Raw genomic sequence first — 20,786 nt, forward strand, 5'->3', positions numbered from 1 at the left:
TTTTTTTTTCTTCTTGTGCTTATATCTTGGAAATGGAAATTTTTGAAGATGTCCTTTTACAGCAGTCAGCTCAATGAGCTTGGTTTCATTCTCAAAGGACTATGAAGACACAGTTGAAGGCTATTTTGTGTAAGAAGTTACTTTCTTCACTGCGCTGTTTTTGATGTGCCATTCTAGAGATTCAAGATACCTACACAGTAATTCTTCAGCTTATACCTTGATAGAAAGATCATCTATTTTCTGCAGAATGTTTTCTTTCAGGTGTTTTTGGACATTGATATAACTGAGCCTGTGGTTTGGTCATTCCTCTAGCCTTTGGTTTTTTTCTTATGAAAAATACGCAGTTTCTGGTTTTCCTTACTACTTGAAATTTGCTAACTACCCTTGCCTCTCATGTCTTCATACATTAAAGGCTGAACAGAAGAGCAGAAAAACAACTCATTCTGCCTAGCCCCAACCACCTAAATTGGACATCTGATCCAAACTGTCTCCCTGAGTAGTCATTGGCAAGAGCAAGGGAGCTACAGAGAGGTTTACTCAACCTATTTTGGATGCACCTCTAAGCATGGGATGCGTAGTAGTGCAAGGATGATGCTTCCTTTCCCTTTTAGTGATCTATAAAGTTACCTGAAATAATTAGCTTTGACTTTTAGACTTTTAAGAGTAGATGAGTCCAACCGTTGGCTTGGTTTTTCATCCTCTTTGTCTTAGATGGAGGAAAATGAGGGTATAAGAATTTCTCATCACAATTACAAATACGGTACTGCTTTTACTCTCTCAAAATACTGCCCAGAGCTGATAGGAAATTGTTTTACAATTACTAATTTAAAAAAATCTGATATCCTTGATGATCTGTACTGAAATGTGTTTCTGAGTGACAGGGACACTTTGCAGGTAGATTTATTATGGTTTTTACCATCTGCTTTAAGAAATGAGTGAGCAGAGCATTTTGAAATGACCTTCAGTTCCATCCATGAAATGTGAGTTTGAATGTTCCAAGTGAATTATTGGCATTAGACCACTAAGCGTACTTATTCTGGAAATAGTGATTAACCAGTTGTTGGGATGCTCATGCTTTTATTTGTATGGAAATATGCTAATGTACATTAATGTAGTGTTTCCACATAGCAGCATCTTTAGACACAGCGGGACTTTCCGTGGTGTGGTGTTGTAGGCAGAGGACTCATTGTTTGTCCTTGCACACTTTGTTGAAAAATATTGGATGAGTACTTTGCTCTGTGGCTTTTTAGTTGAAAGGAGTTAATAAAAGTAAATGTACTAGAAAAAATTCATGAAATCAGTGAACAGATAAAATGTTATTGTTTGAAATGCATTATGTTGCATAATGGATTTATGTAAAGTGTGGCAGAGATGAGGTGCTCTCCAGACATAATGAAAGAACATGGATTCCTGTTTCCATAATTGAAGTTCTTTTGTACATATCTGTTGGGAAAAAAAATAACAGGATTTTTTAACAGATTTGCTTTCCATTAGTCAATATATTTATCTGTAGCTCCAGATACTCAGCCAAGTTTAAAAAAAAAAGTTGGAAGGATGATGCATTTTCTTTCAAGATAATTAAATGTTGTGACTGTAGATTTTACCTCCGGAGTGAGTAAAGTATATCTGCATTAAAAAAGTTTTAATTGCTTACATAGTTTACAAGAGTTGCACAGAGGCAAAATGTGTTTAATCCGTGGGATAGGAGAAAAGGATATAAATACATTATATTCCACTTTTCTTTTTTGAAGTGTAATGAACTGTTATTAATAGGTTGTAAAAGTACATGCCATTGGTGGTCTGAAAACCGTTGCGTAAGGTGTGCTCTTGCTGTTCCTCAGATCAAAGATTTGAGCTTTGACAATCTCATTAACCTGTGGCTATACCCAGATCTCGTGGTTTAACCCCAGCCGACAACTAAGCCCCACGCAGCCGCTCGCTCACCCCCTCCCTGCCCCGCCCCAGTGGGATGGGGGAGAGAATCGGAAGGGTAAAAGTGAGAAAACTCGTGGGTTGAGATAAAGACAGTTTAATAGGTAAAGCAAAAGCCGCACGCACAAGCAAAGCAAACCAAGGGATTCCTTCACTGCATCCCATGGGCAGGCAGGTGTTCAGCCATCCCCAGGAAAGCAGGGCTCCATCACGCGTAACGGTGACTTGGGAATAACACCACCATCACTCTGAACACCCCCCCCCTTCCTTCTTCTTCCCCCTGGTTTATATGCTGAGCATGACGTCATATGGTGTGGGATATCCCTTGGGTCAGTTGGGGTCAGCTGTCCTGGCTGTGTCCCCTCCCAACCTCTTGTGCCCCCCCAGCCTGCTCGCTGGTGGGGTGGGGTGAGAGGCAGAAAAGGCCTTGACTCTGTGTCAGCACTGCTCAGCAGTAATGGAAACATCCCTGGGTTATCCACACTGTTTCCAGCACAAATCCCAAACACAGCCCCATACTAGCTTCTATGACAAAAATTAACTCTGTCCCAGCCAAAACCAGCACACCTGAGCACTGGCAGAGAGATGAATATCAGCCTGGATTTTGGGCTTGGTTCTGCTCTGCAAGGCACCGCACAGGCATACAGGAAGCCTTGGAGCTCTGTTTGGTTCAGTCTCGTCCTCTGAATGCCACCAGAATATAAAGAAAGAACAGTGTCACCTGATAATTCATCCGTGCTTTAAACTTTTGACCTCACTGGCAAACTGAGAAATTTTTGAAGTTTTATTTTTCTTGGTACCCTGGTACCATGATCCACAGCTTCATTTGTCTTGGGAATTCAGCTCTGCATTTCTCTACAGGGCAGTTTAACTATTGTAAAAGGTTGTTGGCCTTCTTCTGACAGCCCCTCTGAAAAGTAAAATTAGAACCATTAGGTAAATTGAAATACAGATGTACCTGTATGCAGTTCTCTCCGTTTCTTGAGACACTTGTAAGGGCTATTGACAGAACTGGGCTTCTTTTCAGCGAGCTGTGAACCTGCTGGTCTTTGATAGAAGAGCTTTACTTTTCCTTAGAAATAAAAAGGAAAGCTTTCTCTGCTTATTTTTGAAAGGGCCTTTCTCTAATGTTGTCATCACAGGTTTCTCCTTGAAGGTAATGGATTAAAGGATGTTTTTTTTTCCCCCTCCTCTTTCCTACCTCTGCGTTACAGAAATGGCATCAGATATTCCTGGCTCGGTGGCCTTGCCCGTGGCACCAATGGCAAGTGGACAAGTGAGAATGGCAGGATCCATGCCTTCCAGAGGAGGAAAGCGCCGCTCTGGGTAAGCCATTTCTTTTTTTTCAGGTCTGAAACTGGAAACGACTGGTATTGAAAAACTGAAAATGTACCTATATGCGTATGTTTATTATGTAATGTGTATGTATGTAAACTACATTATGGCATTAGTCACTGATGTTTTGTTTTCCTCTTCAATGTATCTGCTCTTCCTGCAAGATGAAGCTTGCTGATAAGTGTATCGTTTGTTGTTTTGCATGCTTCAAAAGACTTTCAGGCTTGGCAGAGCATCCAGAAACAGAGTTTGGACCCCATGGCTGTTGTACATGTAATGAATGCCTGTTGCCTACATCTGTTTAATCTCAAAAGGATTTATCATGTGAATAAAGGTAGCAAGATGTGTTCTTACTTGCACAGGCAGACTTATCCAAGTTCATCTGAAGTTTGGACTTGGAATCTCTCAAATAGAGGCCTTCTGTTAAAAATGTTTTCTTTATAGTCCCAGGTACAGAAACAGCACAAGCAGTCACTCTTCAGAGATTGTGGTCTACAATATTCTAGGTCTTGTTGGAAATGCAGCGTAGTTTCTCCAATTCTGTGAGAAAGGGCCTGAAGCAAGTCCAGCCCTTGCACTAGCTGAGGGCTCTGCTAAAGAAGAAAATTTGTTTTATCCAACTGTAGAGGTTGGTGTGGTGTAGGGATAGTTTCTCCACATCAGATTATTCTGCGGCAACTCATAATAATCCTCTGTGTTAGAAGAAAAGTGTAGCAAGAGCCACAGAAGGGCAGAAAACTGCTCTCTAGTATTAACAAAAAATACCTGTTTTTATCAAAGGTTGATCACAAATAACGATCTTTAGATGATCCTTTCTCAGAGATATCTCTGATCTGAGATTGCCTGCAGAAGAGTTTGATTAGTCTTATATTTAGCCCTAAATACGACATTGGTAGGGCTTAACAGGATTGATAGTGTGAGTAAAATCTTCACTGATGGACACCTGAGGAGAAGACATTATTCCTTGTGAGAGCTACTCTAGGGATTGTTTCCCAAGGTATGTTGCCAGTTTTAGGTAGTCTGCTCAAGTAACAGTGCTGGAGTCTCAATCCTGGAGTGAATTAAGAAGGGAGAAGGTGGACCTCGCCTTGGACACGGAACTAAGTTGGTGTGATGTGAACACTCAGGATGGTTGTTCTGAGGGGGGTTCCTTCAGACAAGACAGTTTGGAGATTTACCCCCACTGAGTGTGCTTCATACGCTGAGCTATGAAGCATATGAAATTGGTCTGAGAAACTCCTGAAATCTGTCTTTGACAGGCATCACATTTTTATTTGGAAACTGTTCAATGAAAAAGCCTTTTCAAACTTGCATTCAAAAGAGAAAACAAAGCATTAACATCTTCTCATTGCTACGTAACGTATATAAGCTTTTGTACTTTTGAGTTGCAGGATAGTTGATCTCTTTTTTTTAATCATAAACCATGTCAACTGCGAATACCAGTTTGCAAATTACTGTTACCAAGGGTTGATGCTGCTGTGAAATCTTCTCATTATATTAAATACTGACTTGATATTAATTGAAAGCTATGCTTTAACTGTTGCATTTTAAGTATCATCATCTATTTGCAATAAAGTGGAGTGGGGGGAGGGTGGGAGGAACATAAAATCAAATTATTTTAAATGTATTTAACGTGCAAATTCAGTGAGTATGTTAGTATAGATTTGCTGTTATACCCAGACGGTGGTATTTTATCTGTGCACCACAGCTCTGAACTAATAGCCCTTCTCCGAGCCTGAGCTGAGGGTGCTTTTTTGTTTTGTTTGTTTTCGTTCAGCATGTATGTATTCAGACCTTGAGGGAAAGAATGCCTGCTGTGTCTGATTCCTCCTAGCTTCTCTTTGAACAAAGTTGCAGCTAACACTTGGTCCTTTCATTACTGACCTGGTGATACATCTTTGTACACCTAAATCCTTGGGCATTTAGAAATGAATGCTTTGTGTCAAACATAAAGGAATGTAGCCAGTGAACACAGTCATCTTTTCCAGCTTCGGTTATCTCTGAAAATTGTTTCTTTTCCCGTAATTGCTGAGGCAAGCTGGCAGAAAAATTGCTGTATGGACTTGAATGTAGATCAGTTTAAACTCATTGGCTATCCAGAAGGTGTTTCTGCCGTGTAGGCATTCAGCTTCATTGACAGCTCGGAAAAATATTTTTCCTTTCTATAAATTATACCAAGTACTTTATAGAAAAAAGTGACAGCCTAGTAGTGCATAAGATAATGCATTGCAGTGGTCAGTGACTACCTTAGATAAATGTAAGGTCAATTCTTTATTTAACGTGGTTTTTCTTTAGGCTTTGCTGTATTAGAGGATATGGGGCTTTTTTACATTCCTAGGTAATCTGTACTTGGAGAGGGAGGGTTGGTGGGGGTTTTTTTGGTTGGTTTACTGATGCAATGGTTTCGTTTCAGTTCAGCCTATGGTCTTGTCTTTTCTCTGACCCAGAACTGTAAGATATGGGGAGGAAGAGACCACAGCCCACCAGCCTTCCTCCCCGGGTGTACCCCCTATATTGCACTGAACAAAGGGCTGTAATGCAGATCCCCATCTGCCTCTCAGCTGCATCTGCTCCTGATCATCCCTGCCTGCCCCCTTCCTACGCTGTATAATCATGGCAAGCCATCTTTTGACATTTCTTGGGAATTTTACATAATCATTTTGTTGCCATGTTCAAATCCTCTCCCATCTCAATTTTTTAACCTGTGCAGGACCACACAGGTTAAACAAGGGCTGGAGTGGGGTTTTTGTGTGAAAATGTTTCTAATTAAAAATAAATAATTTTAAAAAAATATTTTTGGTACCCACACATTCTTTGAGGAAAATATATTCTAATAAGTACCTCATACATCAGGCCCTTTCACGATTGACATGAACAGTATGAAAGAGGAAAACAAGATTTATGCTGTTTCTTCAAAACAAAAAAGCATAGTGCAGCTCTTTTTTAAAGTCTCTTTTTTAATGGGGATTTTAAATGAAGATAAGAGATACTCTTTCTGAAACTTCTGAAATGATGTCATTTGTCTTCTTGAGGCTGCTTCTACTGTTTTGCTAATGTGCAATATATTGTATCTGAACAGAAGATCTTATCTGTCATGGTATGAGGAGTTTGTTGGAATATTATTTTGCTGTGTTCTGCTGTATTCTGCTAAAGGTTACAACTGATTCCCTGTCTTCCACTCTGCCTTGCTGCAAAGCAGACACAGTGGTTCACGCAGGACGTTGGAATCAATGACTTTGTACCTGAGATTTTTTTTCAGGTTTTGAAAGGGTTTTTTCATTTTGCACAGTGAAATGTGAAATTAGGAAAGGTGTTTATTAACAAAGATGGGACAGAGATACACTTGCTGTTGCATTTTTACAAGTATTGACATTTTTAATTAAATGTTCAATTTCTTATTTTTTTATAATCTTGCATTTGGAATAAAGTCAAGGTTTTTAGGTAGTTTAACAAAGCAAAGGGATTATTTAAAGATTTAGTCTGCTACAGTCTGGTATTGCACCCTAGGCACTCAGATTCTGCCAGGAAGAGCCCACTATAAGTGTGGTAGGTATTACCTATGTATATTAACCCATCAAGATTTTTTAAGATGAGAAGCTGATATCCAGCCATCTAGATAAGTAGGTGTGCTAGTCCCGCTTATTCCTTTGGAAGTAGGTGTACAGCGCAGGCAGCAGGATCAAGCCTTAAACTGTCATCAGGTTCTCTGTAATTCTCTGCATTATATTCCAGTAATAATAAACTAGACTAAACGCAGTAGAGCTAATATTTGATTTTGGGGGGGAAATCCATCTCTTAGCACTCAGCTGGAGTATTTGGCTGGAAGCTAAGCAAATCTACCAAAGCATGGGATCTCAGTGTATCGGAGAAGAAGAAAAGGAATTACAAAATTAATCCGTCCCAAATTAAAGCAATGTCTTACTAAATCCTTGAAGAGGCTTTTCCCCACGGTAGGCGTATGTATTTTCTGCTGCCCTTATCTCCCAGCTTTGAAACTGGAGGTTTCTCTCAGTTGTGTTTCAGTTGCCAGTGAAACCAGTGAAGGATATGCCTGACGTTGCGCTTTTGTGGGTGGTTTCAGGTGGAGCCGGCCCAGTGCTGGCCTGAGCGTGCCCTCTGCCTGTAAACAAACAGCTCTCCTGTAACTTTGACTTTCACATTTTCGGTGTAAGTAAAAACATTGCAATTGAAATAACTTGGAAGTTCGTTCTGGGATGTCACCTACAGGCACGTTATATGTGGGGAAGAAGCAGGTAGGTAAGAGGAGACCTTCAGCTAGATGTTAATGCGTAAATGTTAAATTGCTGGGAGTATTGCATATGCAGCCGGTCTGGGGAAATTCAGGCTGCTGGTGCCAGTGCCGAAGGCCACATTTGGGGTGACAGGTAGCAGTGCGTGGCACGAGCGAGGGCGCTGGCCGCTGGAGGTCGGTGTTGTTCTGCGCAAGGCAGCGGAGAGGTCGCTGACTTTGAAACGGACTGGGTGGTAATTAGGTGAGCAAAAACGTAATTTATAGTGAAAATGGTGATTGCATCAAACTTAACCAAATTAAATACACATCTTTTCTGGGGACAATGGTTTTCCCTCTGCTTCCTCCAGAAATGAATAATCACTGTTGCCATCTGGAAAATACTATTGTGACTTTTCTAATACCGTTTCCAATTCCTGTGCTTATTTGCTGCCCTTGTCCTGATTGTATGTAGATTGCTGTGACTCAGACACATCTTTTAGAGACCAGCCTGTCTTGGTTATCAAAGTTAGGAAGCAAGGCAGTATTGCCTGACTGGCACTCATACTTCTCTATGCTGATGTAGTTTTAAAGAGCATTTTTACATCATTGTTCCCACACTCTGAACATGCAAATCTTAATTTTTAATTGGTGGGGGTTTCTTCTAATACTGAGGTAAATATTATCGTCACTTTGCAGGCTTTTTGCCTTTAATATGACTTAGATCTGTTGTTAATATGAAGAGTGTTAAAGACATGGAATCTGTAATTGTATGAAGTTTTGTTACACTGAAATGTTAGAAAGCTTAGAGTGTTAAAGAAACCTGACAAAATTGTTTGCAAAACAAACCTATGATTTCCTGTCTACACAAATTACATTTAAGTGACTGATCAAGGTCTGTATATCATACTAACGTATTATCTTATAAAAATAATTACACTAATACAATAATTGTATATGATAATTGTATATCAGCTTGGTTCTTAGTCTGCCTTAACGGCAGAGTCACCCCCTTATAATTGGGATATATATTTGTCCACCTCTTTTTAAAGGTATAGAAATGTATAAAACGCTTTGGAAACTACACTATTGCATAACTTTATAGTGACTTAATATCAATGGGAAGGAGACAATCACACTGCCTAACATAGGAAACTAATTTAAGTGGCTTATTTAGGAAGTTAATCTTCCTAGTCTCTCTGTGTAAGAAGTGAAGAAAGAGGTTCCTGCTTTTTGTGGCTCCCTGGAGGAGCCTAGCTGGAGGGCTGGGATTTGGCCCAAGGAAGAGCTCGTCTCTTCTGCTGGCTTAAGAAGGAAGTCTGGAACATAAACCAGGTAAGTTAGGTGCACGGTAGACCCATAGGTAATTTTAGTAATGACCACAGGAATACCACAGTTACCATCAGCGGACTGGTTGGTAGTTTGTGTGAAATAGTTGGTAATATAGGGCAAGTCTAAAGAATGTACCACAGTTACAATCAATAGCGGTGACGTAGATAATCCTCTTAGCAGTGAGACTGGGAGTTTATTCTGCCCTACCTCTAATGTGCTTTCTTTAGACTGGGGCAAAAATAGCAGCCTGGTGTTTATTATGTGTACAGCTTTAGAACTTTATATTCTTTAGCCTTAATTTCAGTCCTCTAATACAGAGTCCCTGCTGATACCTGTAAACTTCTATCAGGCCTAAGGGATACTACTTCTGACCATCTCGCAAGAACAGCATTTGTTTAATGTTTCCTTTTATTTGTTAATTTTAATAGTGCAGATTTCTGTGGAGCAGAACAGTGATTTATTACTTTATTTTTTTAAAAACTTGTATTCTTTGTATTCCTGGCAGCATTCTCCTACTTCTAGGGGGTCTGGAGAATATGAGCAAGACTGGAATCTACAGTCGTTAACACCTCCAGTCAAAATATAAATCAAACAAGGTTGAGAACCGCTGGCTTGAATGTTCAAGTCACCATTGCCAGCATCATGATTACTGATTTGGAAATCTTCCTCTTACAGAATGGACTTCGATGATGAAGACGGGGAGGGGCCCAGCAAATTTTCAAGGTGAGCATTTACAAAGAGTCGGCCAAATCGCTGACTTCTTTCAGTGGAGAAAGACAGCTGTCTCACTACTGATGTTTTAAAGTCAACATGAATACTGGCTGAAGAACTTGCCAACAACTTGACCTAAATTCTAGTTACTGTTTTTATCGGCTTCCTCTGCAAATTAGGCATCCTGGCAGAAATCTGCCTAATGTAGTTATTGGCTTACAAAGCTGACAGCGTGTGTGTCATAATTTCACTCTGCAGCTATGTCAAATGAGAAAACTTGTGATTTTAGCTTCTTATTTCAACTGCTGTAGATGAACTTTGGTTATTTGACATTGCTGAAGTTGTCTTTCTGCCACTGAAAATGAATTTTATTTTGAATTTATTTCAGATGTTAACTGCTTGTTAAGGCAATATGACAGATCCTAGAGGTGTGGATTGTTTTTTTAAGATTAAAGCTCATTATATACCATTAGGTGTGACTGAATAGTAAAAATTGCCAAAATAAATGTTAATCAACATGGAATATTCTAGGCTAGAAATAAAAACAAACATTAAAGCATCATTGCCATTTTTTCACTTTTCCTTTTTTTCTGGTCACACTGTTTGCGTTTTTTCATTAGAAACCAAGCAGCTGCAGTGACGGGTAGATACTTTGAGGCCTACAGATAACTGTTGATTATCCAAATTGTAACTGCAGCTCTATAGCAGCAGCCACGTTCAAACACAGCTGTCGCCGTAGGGTTTTAACAAGATCTTCCTAGTCAGTCTGAAAGATAAGTATGCTGAAGATGTGCTGTAACACCATACCGTAACCTACTGGACAAGACCAGCAGCACCCCTGTTCAGCTGATGTCATTTACAGAAAGGATATTCCAGTCTCTGGTGTTAAAACTGGTGATCTGAGGGCTAGTCCTAATGTTTGCTGGAAGATACATGTTAAGGGAACAAGATTTGTGATGAATGTGATCTGATTTGTGCCTGCTAAGTGTCAGGGTTTCTAGGCACAGTGGTGCACGTGCGTTGGTCTGTCTCCATCCTAGCTTCAGCCTTTCGAAGTTTGATGGTGGGGAGAGCCAACAGTTCCATTATTTTTATTGAAGAGGTATGCTGTGCTGTGCTTAGACTCAGTTGATTTTAGATGTCAGATCAAAATCTGATACTTAAATCTTAAATGCTGTAAAAACCCCAGGTTGTTCTGCTTTTAGAGAGTACAGAAAAACAGTGCAGAGATGCCCAGCGCCACATTCAGACATCCTCTTTTAGTTGTGCCCTCCTTTAGGACTTTTCCCTTTTCCAAATTGCTCACGTGACTGATTCCTAGCTTGGCTCGGTCAAAATTATTTGGTTAGCAAAGAACTGCTGTTTAAATGTTTAAGCTAACCCAGCTGGCTTTGACTGAAGTGCCTGAAGAAGCGTGCACACAGAGGTCAGCTGGGAGACTGGAAGGGAGAAAACAGCAGTTGGAGGCAATAACATCTTCAGCCCTGCCAGCCAGACAAGGATGAGCAGAGAAGCCCCAAGCTAGTGAGAGCACAGGAGATAGTGGTGTTAGTATGGTACTCCACGTGAGTTAATACACCTTGCTTCTCAGGGACTTCCAAGCCAGCTCAGGTATCTCTGCATGGCATCTCATCGTCACATGGAGGCGTATGCATGTACTTCTCACGTAACGGCATGTTGCCATTCCTCACTGAATCTGTCTTTTTGTTTGAAATTTTTTGGGCTCAGTCTGTTCTCTGGGCAGAGTCAAGTGGAAGAAAGTGGCATTTTCACTTGAATGTTTTAAGGGTGCTGGTGTTAAACGCAACGTAGAAAGAAATACAGCTCAAGTCTCACTTAAGCTTTCTCTTCAGAGTTTGAATGAGTCTTACTGGGAAGGAAAATATGAAGCCTCATAGAGGAACTTGCACGGTTGGGGTACTTAAAATTAGTTTTAATTTGTTTGAGAAAGAAAAAAAGGAAAAAGTTAATTATTAGTTTTTTAGAAGAAAAAAGATGCTTAATTATGCTGTATTAACTTCTTAGCAAATACATAGAAGTTTCATAGCTTCATAGGCTCTGTTGTAATAAATGACATAATTTTGGAAAAGCTAATTCTAATACAAAATATCACTTGACTAGTCTTGAGCAGTAATAATCTTCAATTCCAGAAAAGCCATTAGCCTTATTTTTGGATTTTTGAAAAACTACATTTTCTGTTTTGGAACAAGCATTTTGGTTTCTCCAAAAGTAAGATCTTTTTCAAAAAATGTGTCTTTTTGTAACTATTCTAGCAAAATCTAATTTCAAAGGATTAGCGTGTTTTTAGGAAAGGGAAAGGAAAAGGAGGAGCAGCATGTCATTTTTTAGTAAAACGTCGCGTTGCTGCCTGTCTCTGGGACAACGCTTCAGAAACAGTGAAGCTTTAATCCTGTGGGGCAAAAGTCCCATTGATCAGGATTTCCTCCATAAAGTTGCTGCACGTACCTGTGTGGGCATCTTAACTTCTGTTGATTCGAGTAGGAATGAGGTACCTGTTTACTTCTAGGGATTTAAGCCAGTTTTAATTTCACTCCTGTTTTTCATCTGCCTGACTGACTTCTGCCAGTCTTCCCAACAGACAGTACAGCGTCTGTACCTACTAGAGCTTTTTTCTGAAGGCGTCCTTATATAATGCACTGCACTTAAGCGTGTGTCTCTGCCCTCCCATGTTATCTGTAGACCATCAGTGCCCTCTGCTGAATGGAGTGAGTTGTGGTTGCAATCTGGAAAAGATACAGCTCTTTCACTTCCAACACAGCAATGAATATTTCATGGGCTGCTGTCGATAATAGCTCAGTGATGTTTTCTGTAACGGTGCTGGTTGTTAAGTTTCCCAAGGAATGAGCGTATGTCAAAGTGTTTGCATAAATCCACTGAAATGTGTCTCCAACTTTTTAAAATATACAAATGAAGCTTTTGAATCGGCATGGCTTGGAAGTTTCGTCAGACTCTACGTTTTCTTTGCTTTATCGTTCTCATGCCCTCGTTTTTCTTGCTGTTATTTGTAATAGTTTGCAGTTGTGAACCTCTTTGCTTTCTGCTGCGTGTTGACTATCATGCGATGCACAACCCTTGTGAATTTACTTACTATCTTTTGTTTCTAGGTATGATGGTGATCAAATCTCTGGTGATAAGGAAAAGTTTGCAAGGTAGGCGTGTTCTGTAGAGCTCTTCTGCTGAGAGAAAAGAGGGGGATGGTCGTGTCCGAAAAATCTCAGTACGTGTGCCTTAGCTTAGAGGGGTGGTTATTTTGTTTCTAGATGGGACAATGATCAAAATACTGCTGACACAGAAAGGATGGCCAGGTAGGAAAAAGGAAAATCAAATATGGTTTGCCCCCATTTTTATTTTATAGGGTGCCATTCTGACTTATCAAAAGTCAGGAGGGTTGGCTGATCCAAAAATGCTTGAAATCAGAAATACTAACCCTGGACCTAAGTGGGTTTGATCAGCTCCCGCAGTCTCCCAAAGTTTAACGTCCCTCCAAAATTTCCATGTAAAAACAAAGTTAGAAATGATAGAATTAGGACATCATTTTGTATACATGTTTGTGAATGCCAGGGTTCCTAGGGCAGACACTTTTTGGAAGAGGAGCACAGCCCCTCTTTTTGTTTTCAGGATTTAAATTTGAACTAGTTTCAGGAAACTTTCAGGTTTTTGTTTGCTTGAACGTTTTCATGGCCAGTTGATTAACATACTATTACTTTTTAGCTTTTATGATCATCTCTCTCTTCTCAGGAAGTTTTGCAATCTCTTTGTACTCTTTATAATGGTTTTTTTTTAATGTTCAGGAGTATTAAAATACTTTAGTGGCAGACAATGGAATATGTATTTATGAATGTAAAATATGTGTTGAATATTTGTGTTCTTTGTCTTTCTCTCTCTTGATCACCGTTTCTGTGAAAATGCTGAACTTGGAGCAAGATTTCATAATGTAAAAATGCATTTTTCTTCTCCTTGTCCATATTTATCTGCATGTATATGCTGACATGTACACATATGTGATCTGATGTACATGTGCACTGTCACACAAGCTGTTCTGTTTGTGTATGTGTATACGATCCAACTCCCACAGGCACTGTTCTCTCCTACCTCTGTGCAGACCCACACGAAGGCTGTTATCAGCCATTTGAAATGGAAAGGTTCACTATTATGGTGTAATAGATGGTTAAGTATATAGTAACCAGTTGGGGACAAACTTTTTAGCGGGGCCTGTTGCGACAGGACAAGGGGTAATGGTTTTAAACTAAAAGAGGGTAGATTGAGACTAGATATAAGGAAGAAATTTTTTATGATGAGAGTGGTGCAGCACTGGAACAGATTGCCCAGAGAGGTGGTGGATGCCCCATCCCTGGAAACATTCAAGGTCATGTTGGACGGGGCTCTGAGCAACCTGATCTAGTTGAAGATGTCCCTGCCCACGGCAGGGGGGTTGGACTAGATGGCCTTTAGAGGTCCCTTCCAACCCAAACTATTCTATGAGTCTGTGATTCGATGACCTTAACCAAGGGACCAGGGGCTATCATTGCAGGGACCCATAGCTGCATTTCCTGAATATCAGACAGTAAACATATTCATCAGTAGGAATAACAACTCTGCATGTAGCCCTAACAAGTGGTATTTCTGGAGACAATGCCTCATGCGTATAATACATATATGTGCAGGGGCAGGAAACACATTGTAAAGCAGGGCAAGCCCATGCATTCCTCTGTTTCAGGAAGCGGCTTACTACGATTTGGATTCTTTCCTGCGTTTTAAGAAAAGGCTCCATTATTAAAAGTAGCCAAAAAGTGTGTCAAACCCTAGCTTCTACTTTCATGATTAGTCTACATAACAGTCAGCTCCAAAGAATGTTGCGGTTCCTTTTAATGTTGTGTTATCGTACCGGTCGATGCTGGTGGACTCTCCAAGCGATCACCTTTCACACCTTGTTGGATCAGCCAGCGATCCCACAAGAAAATGCCATGCACAGCTCATTGAAATCAGTGGAAGATGCTGTTTTGACATCTGAAGCATCATGTACCTGTCGTGTACTTGTATTTAGCTGCCACCTGACAGGTACAGTATGAGAAAAATAAGTGCTAAGCACTGAAGTATTCTAGGTCCATTTGGACCATCTCAGATGTATATATTGGTGTAATTCCTTAATAGTGATCAAGCACTGGTGATTTACAGTATGGGAAAACTGAACTCCCAGGTCTTCAGTTCTGAAAGTTTTTGGTGACAGTCCATTTTGAGAATTCTCAAATTTGACTCACCTCCTCAGTCATATGTTTGCTATAAAGGATGAGAACGTTGGAGCTCGGAGCTCAGCCCAAAGTGGGGCAGCATCAAGTACTGTCATTGCTATTTCCCTGCTGTACTAGATTGTTCTCAAACATAAATTCTGATCTATGTCTGACAAGCTAGATGTTTACTTGCTGTCTTACGTAGCCATTTTTTTTATTTACTGGGGGTTTTTTTGTATGTACTGTTATACCATATATGGTCCCAGTCCTGCAGTCTGATCCTGTAGGCATGTAGTGTCTCCCTACAGGGATGCAGAACGTTCTACGCAGCATTATAGGACTGGAGATCTGTGTTGTCATTGAGTGGGGTTTTTTTGTAAGTCAGCACTGACGCTTACTGCTGACCTGATCCAGCTGTTAGTGAGAGGTTTCCTCTAAAAGAAGCCTTTTATAAGCAGATCCAACACCTTGAGCAAAGACTGGAAGCTGTGAGATGCATTACAGCTCTTGCAGATCTGGGAGTTTGGCTGGAGTTGGCAGTTGTCCGTTCCTCACATCTTTCTACTTCATTTTTTTGTCTTTAAACCAAAGGAAATTAAACTAGTTAAGAGATTAAGGCCAGAAGCCAGTAGCTAGAAATATGGGTTCTTTTCACAGCTATGGGCAAATAATATTTATCCTTCTGTGGCCTGGATTTTCTGTCTATAAACTGAGGGATAATAGTGCTTAGCTTTGTAAAGCACTTTGCTCTCCTGGGGTGAAACAGCAAAACAAGTGCAAAGTGTTATGATTCGTTACTTCCATTTGAAATTCTTACACTGATCATGTCTGCTTTTCTGTTGGTTTGGTGTTTCTTTAAATGTTCAGGGAGAATCATAGTGAAATTGAGAGACGCAGGAGAAATAAGATGACACAGTATATCACCGAACTGTCTGATATGGTACCCACTTGCAGCGCCCTGGCTCGTAAGCCTGACAAGCTAACAATTCTTCGGATGGCCGTTTCACACATGAAATCAATGAGGGGCACTGGAAACAAATCTACTGATGGAGCTTACAAGCCTTCGTTTCTTACAGAACAGGTAGATTTTTTGCAAATGTCTGTTTTCTCTGGTTTGTGGTCTTAAAAGATGTGAGGAAATGCTGAAAGGAGTAGAGTCTCAGCTTGATCCTTTGCTGTTGTGTAATAACTGGTACAAGCTACATATCCAAGATGTGAATACAGACAATTTTTTGTGACTGGACTTGTTCTTAACTATATGACAAATCTTTCTCTCTGAAGCAGCAAAATGGTCATTCTTATCATTGAGGTCTGTCCATCTGAAAAGCAAGTCACTTGCTGTCTCTCGTCATTGGAAAGGAATTTTCACCTCCAGAACTGGGTTCTTCCCATCCTAATAAAGATTCTCTAAAATAGGTAAAAATGAATCTGGAAAGACCGGCCTCTCCCCCCTGTGTTTAGAGGAAGGTTAAAAACAGTGTTCAGTCTTAATGCCTAAGTTCCCAGCAGCTGAACAGGGCAGAGGTGAAACCCATCTGTGCTGGCTGAGGTACCTCCTTGGTTATGTTTTTGATGGAAGAAGGAAGATGCACCCAGTGCTTGAAGGAAAACTATTTAACTGAGCGCACTGGAAATTCCTACCACCTTCATTGTTTTTGAAGTCCTGTGGGTGTAATGTGCATTTTTGTGGTCTTGAACGATTTAAGCACTTACACATGTAAGTTATGGCTAGAGGCAATACTACTTTCTATCAGAGAAACAGCAGCTGTTGCTGACCTCTCGGTGTACCTCTACTTATTCTGGCTTTCCTGAAGTGTGTTTCTGGAGGGACTGTGCCATTCAGCTGGTTGCTGGTAGGGGACGCTAGTCACTTCTCATTGCGACTTTCTGAGTTTTTTTGAACCTTGCAGAATGTCAGAGTTTATCATTAATAACATATGCAAAGCAGGTCTCATTATCCTCTGTATAGTGCAGCCAGCTATACAGTGAGGTTTTTTTATCTAGTAAGTGGTTCAGAATTGATGTGCTTTCTCTACAATAAAGCGGCAGAAGTTGACGGTCTGTTAAGTGTTTCTTGAGATGAGTTATCCATTTATTTAGTAGAATTTACCAGATTGTGATCCTCACCTTATCAGCTAATATCTGCCACTTGCACACCAGCCGTGCTGAGCTGTCTAACCTGGAATGGGACTCAGATTGTCGAAAGCTCTCTGTGTGAGTTCCAGATGCAGTATCTTAAGAAGCTCTGGTCATCACTGGAGCCATCAGGCAAAGGCTGTTCGAGCTTGTTTCCCAGGAATTGGAGTGGTAGTTGTCATCCTTCCCCATGAGAGGTTTTCAAGCTCTGTTAAGCAAAGGTAGCGTTTCTGTGTGATGCATGCAAACAGCTGTTTGCGTGTGCAATTCAAGGTATTGGGTGTCTAGACCCAGTGTCTGGAAGTGAGGGACAGAAGTACCTTGCTTTAAAGGCCTACGATCTCCCTTCCAGTCCCCAGGTGGGGTTGGGGCTCTGGGCGCTGCGTTTCAGGTGGATGTGTGGGCGTCTCAGGACAGAAGTACCCAGGATGATGAGCAGGGGACTGTGTAAAGAAAAGGCCAAAGACAGGGGTGTTCCAGACCCTTTGGATCTCTGAGGCTTCATATTCACAGGCTGGAAAAAGAAAGCAAGAAGTGATACGACCTTCTTTTGTAGGGGCTCAGGCCCCCTAATGAGAGGGGAGGCTGGGAATTCCTGTCCTTGTTCCCATTACGCTTTCTGCCTTTTATCCAGTGACTGTTTAATTTATAAACAGAGCTCATCCCGAGGGGGGCTGGGGGGGACCAAAAAAACAACAAACAAAAAACAGAAAGACTTGTTGGTTTCTCTCCAATTAAATTATTTGGGACATTTAATTAAGGGATGAGTTTGCCATATGAGTTATAGCTGTTCATTTCCTCTGTTTGTACTCTTAAATAACTTTTTATTTTTTTAATGTTAGATGCCTATCGCACAATATGCAGTCAGTTTCAGTTACTTAATTTTCGTAAAGTGCATTGAGATCACCAGATGAAAGCCAATAAAGCAAAACAAAGTGTTGTTTGTTATTAAGATCAGCAATTTATGGCTTGCTGCAAGTTTGGTTGTGTTGTTACAGCAATACTACAGTGAAAATTTCTGCCTAGGTTGTGATCAGGCTACTAAGATGGCAAGAAAACAATATTCTTTGGCAGTGACAGATGTGTTATTTAATTCCCTTTTCTGCTGGCACTCTAATCAAATCCTTTCTTTGGAAGGAGCTGAAACATCTTATCCTGGAGGCTGCAGATGGGTTCCTGTTCGTAGTTGCAGCTGAGACAGGAAGAGTGATCTACGTATCAGATTCTGTGACTCCTGTGCTGAACCAGCCACAGTCTGAATGGTTTGGCAGCACTTTGTACGAACAGGTTCATCCAGACGATGTGGAAAAGCTGCGGGAGCAACTATGTACATCTGAAAACTCTATGACAGGTCAGATATGTCTGATGTATGGTTCTGTGTGTTATGGATCCCTACAGAGTTTTTCTGACATGCAAAATGCCTGGTTTAAAAATCTGGTAAAAATGAAATTCAGCAAGATTAAACTGCCTTTTTCTTGCAGGCAGTGCAGTAGTATAAATCTTCTTTTGCATGACTACGTTTTGCTTCTTATTTGTTTGACTTCAGTCAAACCACCTTCACGTAGCTCTGCATTCAAACTTCTGACTTGGGTAGGTTTGGAATCTGGATTGTTTTCAGGCTTGGTCTGGAAATCTAGATTGTTTTCCTTTCATCCTCAATGAACTTGTGACTTCTTTACAAATATGTGTTTCTTTAGGGCAGTGTTTATTTTGAAGGCAAAAATCATACTAGACTTTTCCGTTTTCATAAAAGTTCCTTGCGGTTTGCTAACGGGAATCCTGGGGAAAAAAATCCAGTGTTTGGCAGCTGAAAATCTAGTGGGTTTTAAACAGGAGGCTTGCACCCTTAACCGTGGTGTAAGTTAGCTCTGAGTTGACTACCTATCATTTTGCACATAAAACTAAACCATATTCATATCCTTAGTGTAACTCTGGCCTTTACAGTTATTCATGCTCAAGACTGCCAATAGGAAACTACCTTTGTCTTTAATAGGATACATGTATGTTGGAGCTATGAGAATTCACCAGATCTTGTTTTAACTCAGACGTGGAAAGGAGGAAGCCCAACTTCTCTTTTTATTCTTCCACATAGTATGTTTACAGCTAAAGGAAAAAAACTAGGGGAAAATATTTATAACAAAGTCCGGATCCATGCAAAATTCACGTAATTTCTCCTTGCTTTAGTAGTTCAGAATTCTGACCTGGTTTGCTGGAAGTTTTGTTGTGTTTCATAACTCCAAGGACAGTGATCTTGTTTTGAGTGAACCTGCACACTGTTTACAGCTTCCATGTCAAAACAGTGCCAAATTCATGATTTCCTGTGGTTTGAATGTGATGTGGTTTTGGCAGAGCTTTCCTGTATTCAAATTGGAAACTCAAAGCAAAATTCTGTGGTGAAAATCCAGATGGATCGAAACCAAGTGAACAGTTAGGGGAACCTGTGCAGAGCAAAACAGCTGAGTATCATACCACGAGACTTGCAAAAGAGCACAACCTCTGTTTTTATTATGTAGCATGTAATACATTTTAAAGAACGTACCATCTTCCTCCAAGAAGGAATTACTCCAGAGCCTCAGTGAACAGTCATGTTTCGACTTCCAAAAGTGGTCAGTTATGGGGCTTAATCTGCTCAAACTAGAGCAGGACTAGATAAACGCAGAGCACTTCTGAAAACCCAACTCTGTATTTTTTTCCAGTTTTAACTATGTGCTTTTCTTTTACACTGAATTCATCTGTAGCCAGTGGAAAGAGAAGTTCAAATAATAGTATTTATAGGGCTAAGTCTTTTCCCTGCCTGAGTCCTTTGGAGTTGTCAGGTTGACACAGAAGACTCGTAAATCTGCTGTACATGGACAGGTGAACATTTTCCCAGTGTGAGGAAAGCATCAGCCTGTTTAGAGCCAGGGTACTCGGCTTAGCTACGCTCCTTAAGGTGTGGAGGCAGGCCAGATGTGGAAAGGTGCTTTTTAGGGACTGGAGAGTGTGTGTAGTTAAAACCATTCCAAGCAAGTGCAAGTAAGAACAGTGCATAATTGGTCCTGACTATATGGGGCACATTGTGTGAGTTTTCCTTTACAAAGTTATTGTGGTTACACGTACAGTACAATTTTTTTGGCCAGCTGAATGTCTCACAAGCCATAAGTCTGCTTCTGAATCAAGCATAGACATATAGTTATATGTACATCATCTCTCATAAGATCGTCATAGAACAGATTTTTAAGGGGTCTGCTGCAGTTTTCTAGCTCTTTAATAAAATTAGTGTGAAGCAAGTGACATCGTAATATAGTCCTGCTTTTTGAGTAGTTTTGTTTTAAAGATGTGACTGGTGAAGTACATTTAGTTAGTATACTAGTAGTTTTGTCAGTCTGAGGAGCATATAGATAAACAGAAGACTCTAGATTTGTTATATTAAACTTGCATTTACTTGACCCTGTAAGGTACCATTAAATAAGAGAAGCAGTCTTGTATAAGGACTCAGTCCAGCATCAATTTCCTTATAAACAGCATGCAGCAGGACTTCAGCCGCATCACTCTTGCTCATTTGAGGTGCCTTTCTGGGAGCAAGGTGATTCTAGAGTTCGTTCAACCAGTTACACTTTCCTTCCTGTAACACAAGCCATACTGAGAGTAGCAGCTTTGTAAAAGGTAGGAATAAAATGAAATACTGCAGTGAACAGAAATAAAGGGTGCCTTAGCCACATTTTAAAAGAAGTCAAGTAGGCAAATGCACTTCCTTTAAGTCAGTGTTTATCAAACCATTTGGGCAGCCCCCAGGTCTCTCTTGGCTTTCCGAAGTTATGTTTCATGCAGAGCAAAGGGCAATGCAGAGCTTGAAAGAGATGCAAACCGCAAGCCAGCCAGCT

The 20,786-nt window shown here is 40.5% G+C and overlaps 1 protein-coding gene across 1 annotated transcript in view; it reads left to right on the plus strand.

The window, feature by feature from the left end:
• Nucleotides 1-629: 629 nt before the first annotated feature.
• ARNT2 (aryl-hydrocarbon receptor nuclear translocator 2) overlaps nucleotides 630-20,786 on the plus strand; it is a 79,747-nt gene continuing 59,590 nt past the window's right edge. The window contains exons 1-5 of the mRNA XM_009330894.1: nucleotides 630-639; nucleotides 3,147-3,258; nucleotides 9,503-9,550; nucleotides 15,655-15,868; nucleotides 18,061-18,274. Coding sequence (XP_009329169.1) covers nucleotides 3,149-3,258; nucleotides 9,503-9,550; nucleotides 15,655-15,868; nucleotides 18,061-18,274 — 586 coding nt within the window. The 5' untranslated portion in view covers nucleotides 630-639; nucleotides 3,147-3,148. The remainder of the gene's footprint in view (nucleotides 640-3,146; nucleotides 3,259-9,502; nucleotides 9,551-15,654; nucleotides 15,869-18,060; nucleotides 18,275-20,786) is intronic.

Source organism: Pygoscelis adeliae, unplaced genomic scaffold (genome assembly GCF_000699105.1).
Source record: "Pygoscelis adeliae isolate BGI_AS28 unplaced genomic scaffold, ASM69910v1 Scaffold318, whole genome shotgun sequence".
NCBI classification, from domain to species: Eukaryota; Metazoa; Chordata; class Aves; order Sphenisciformes; family Spheniscidae; genus Pygoscelis; species Pygoscelis adeliae.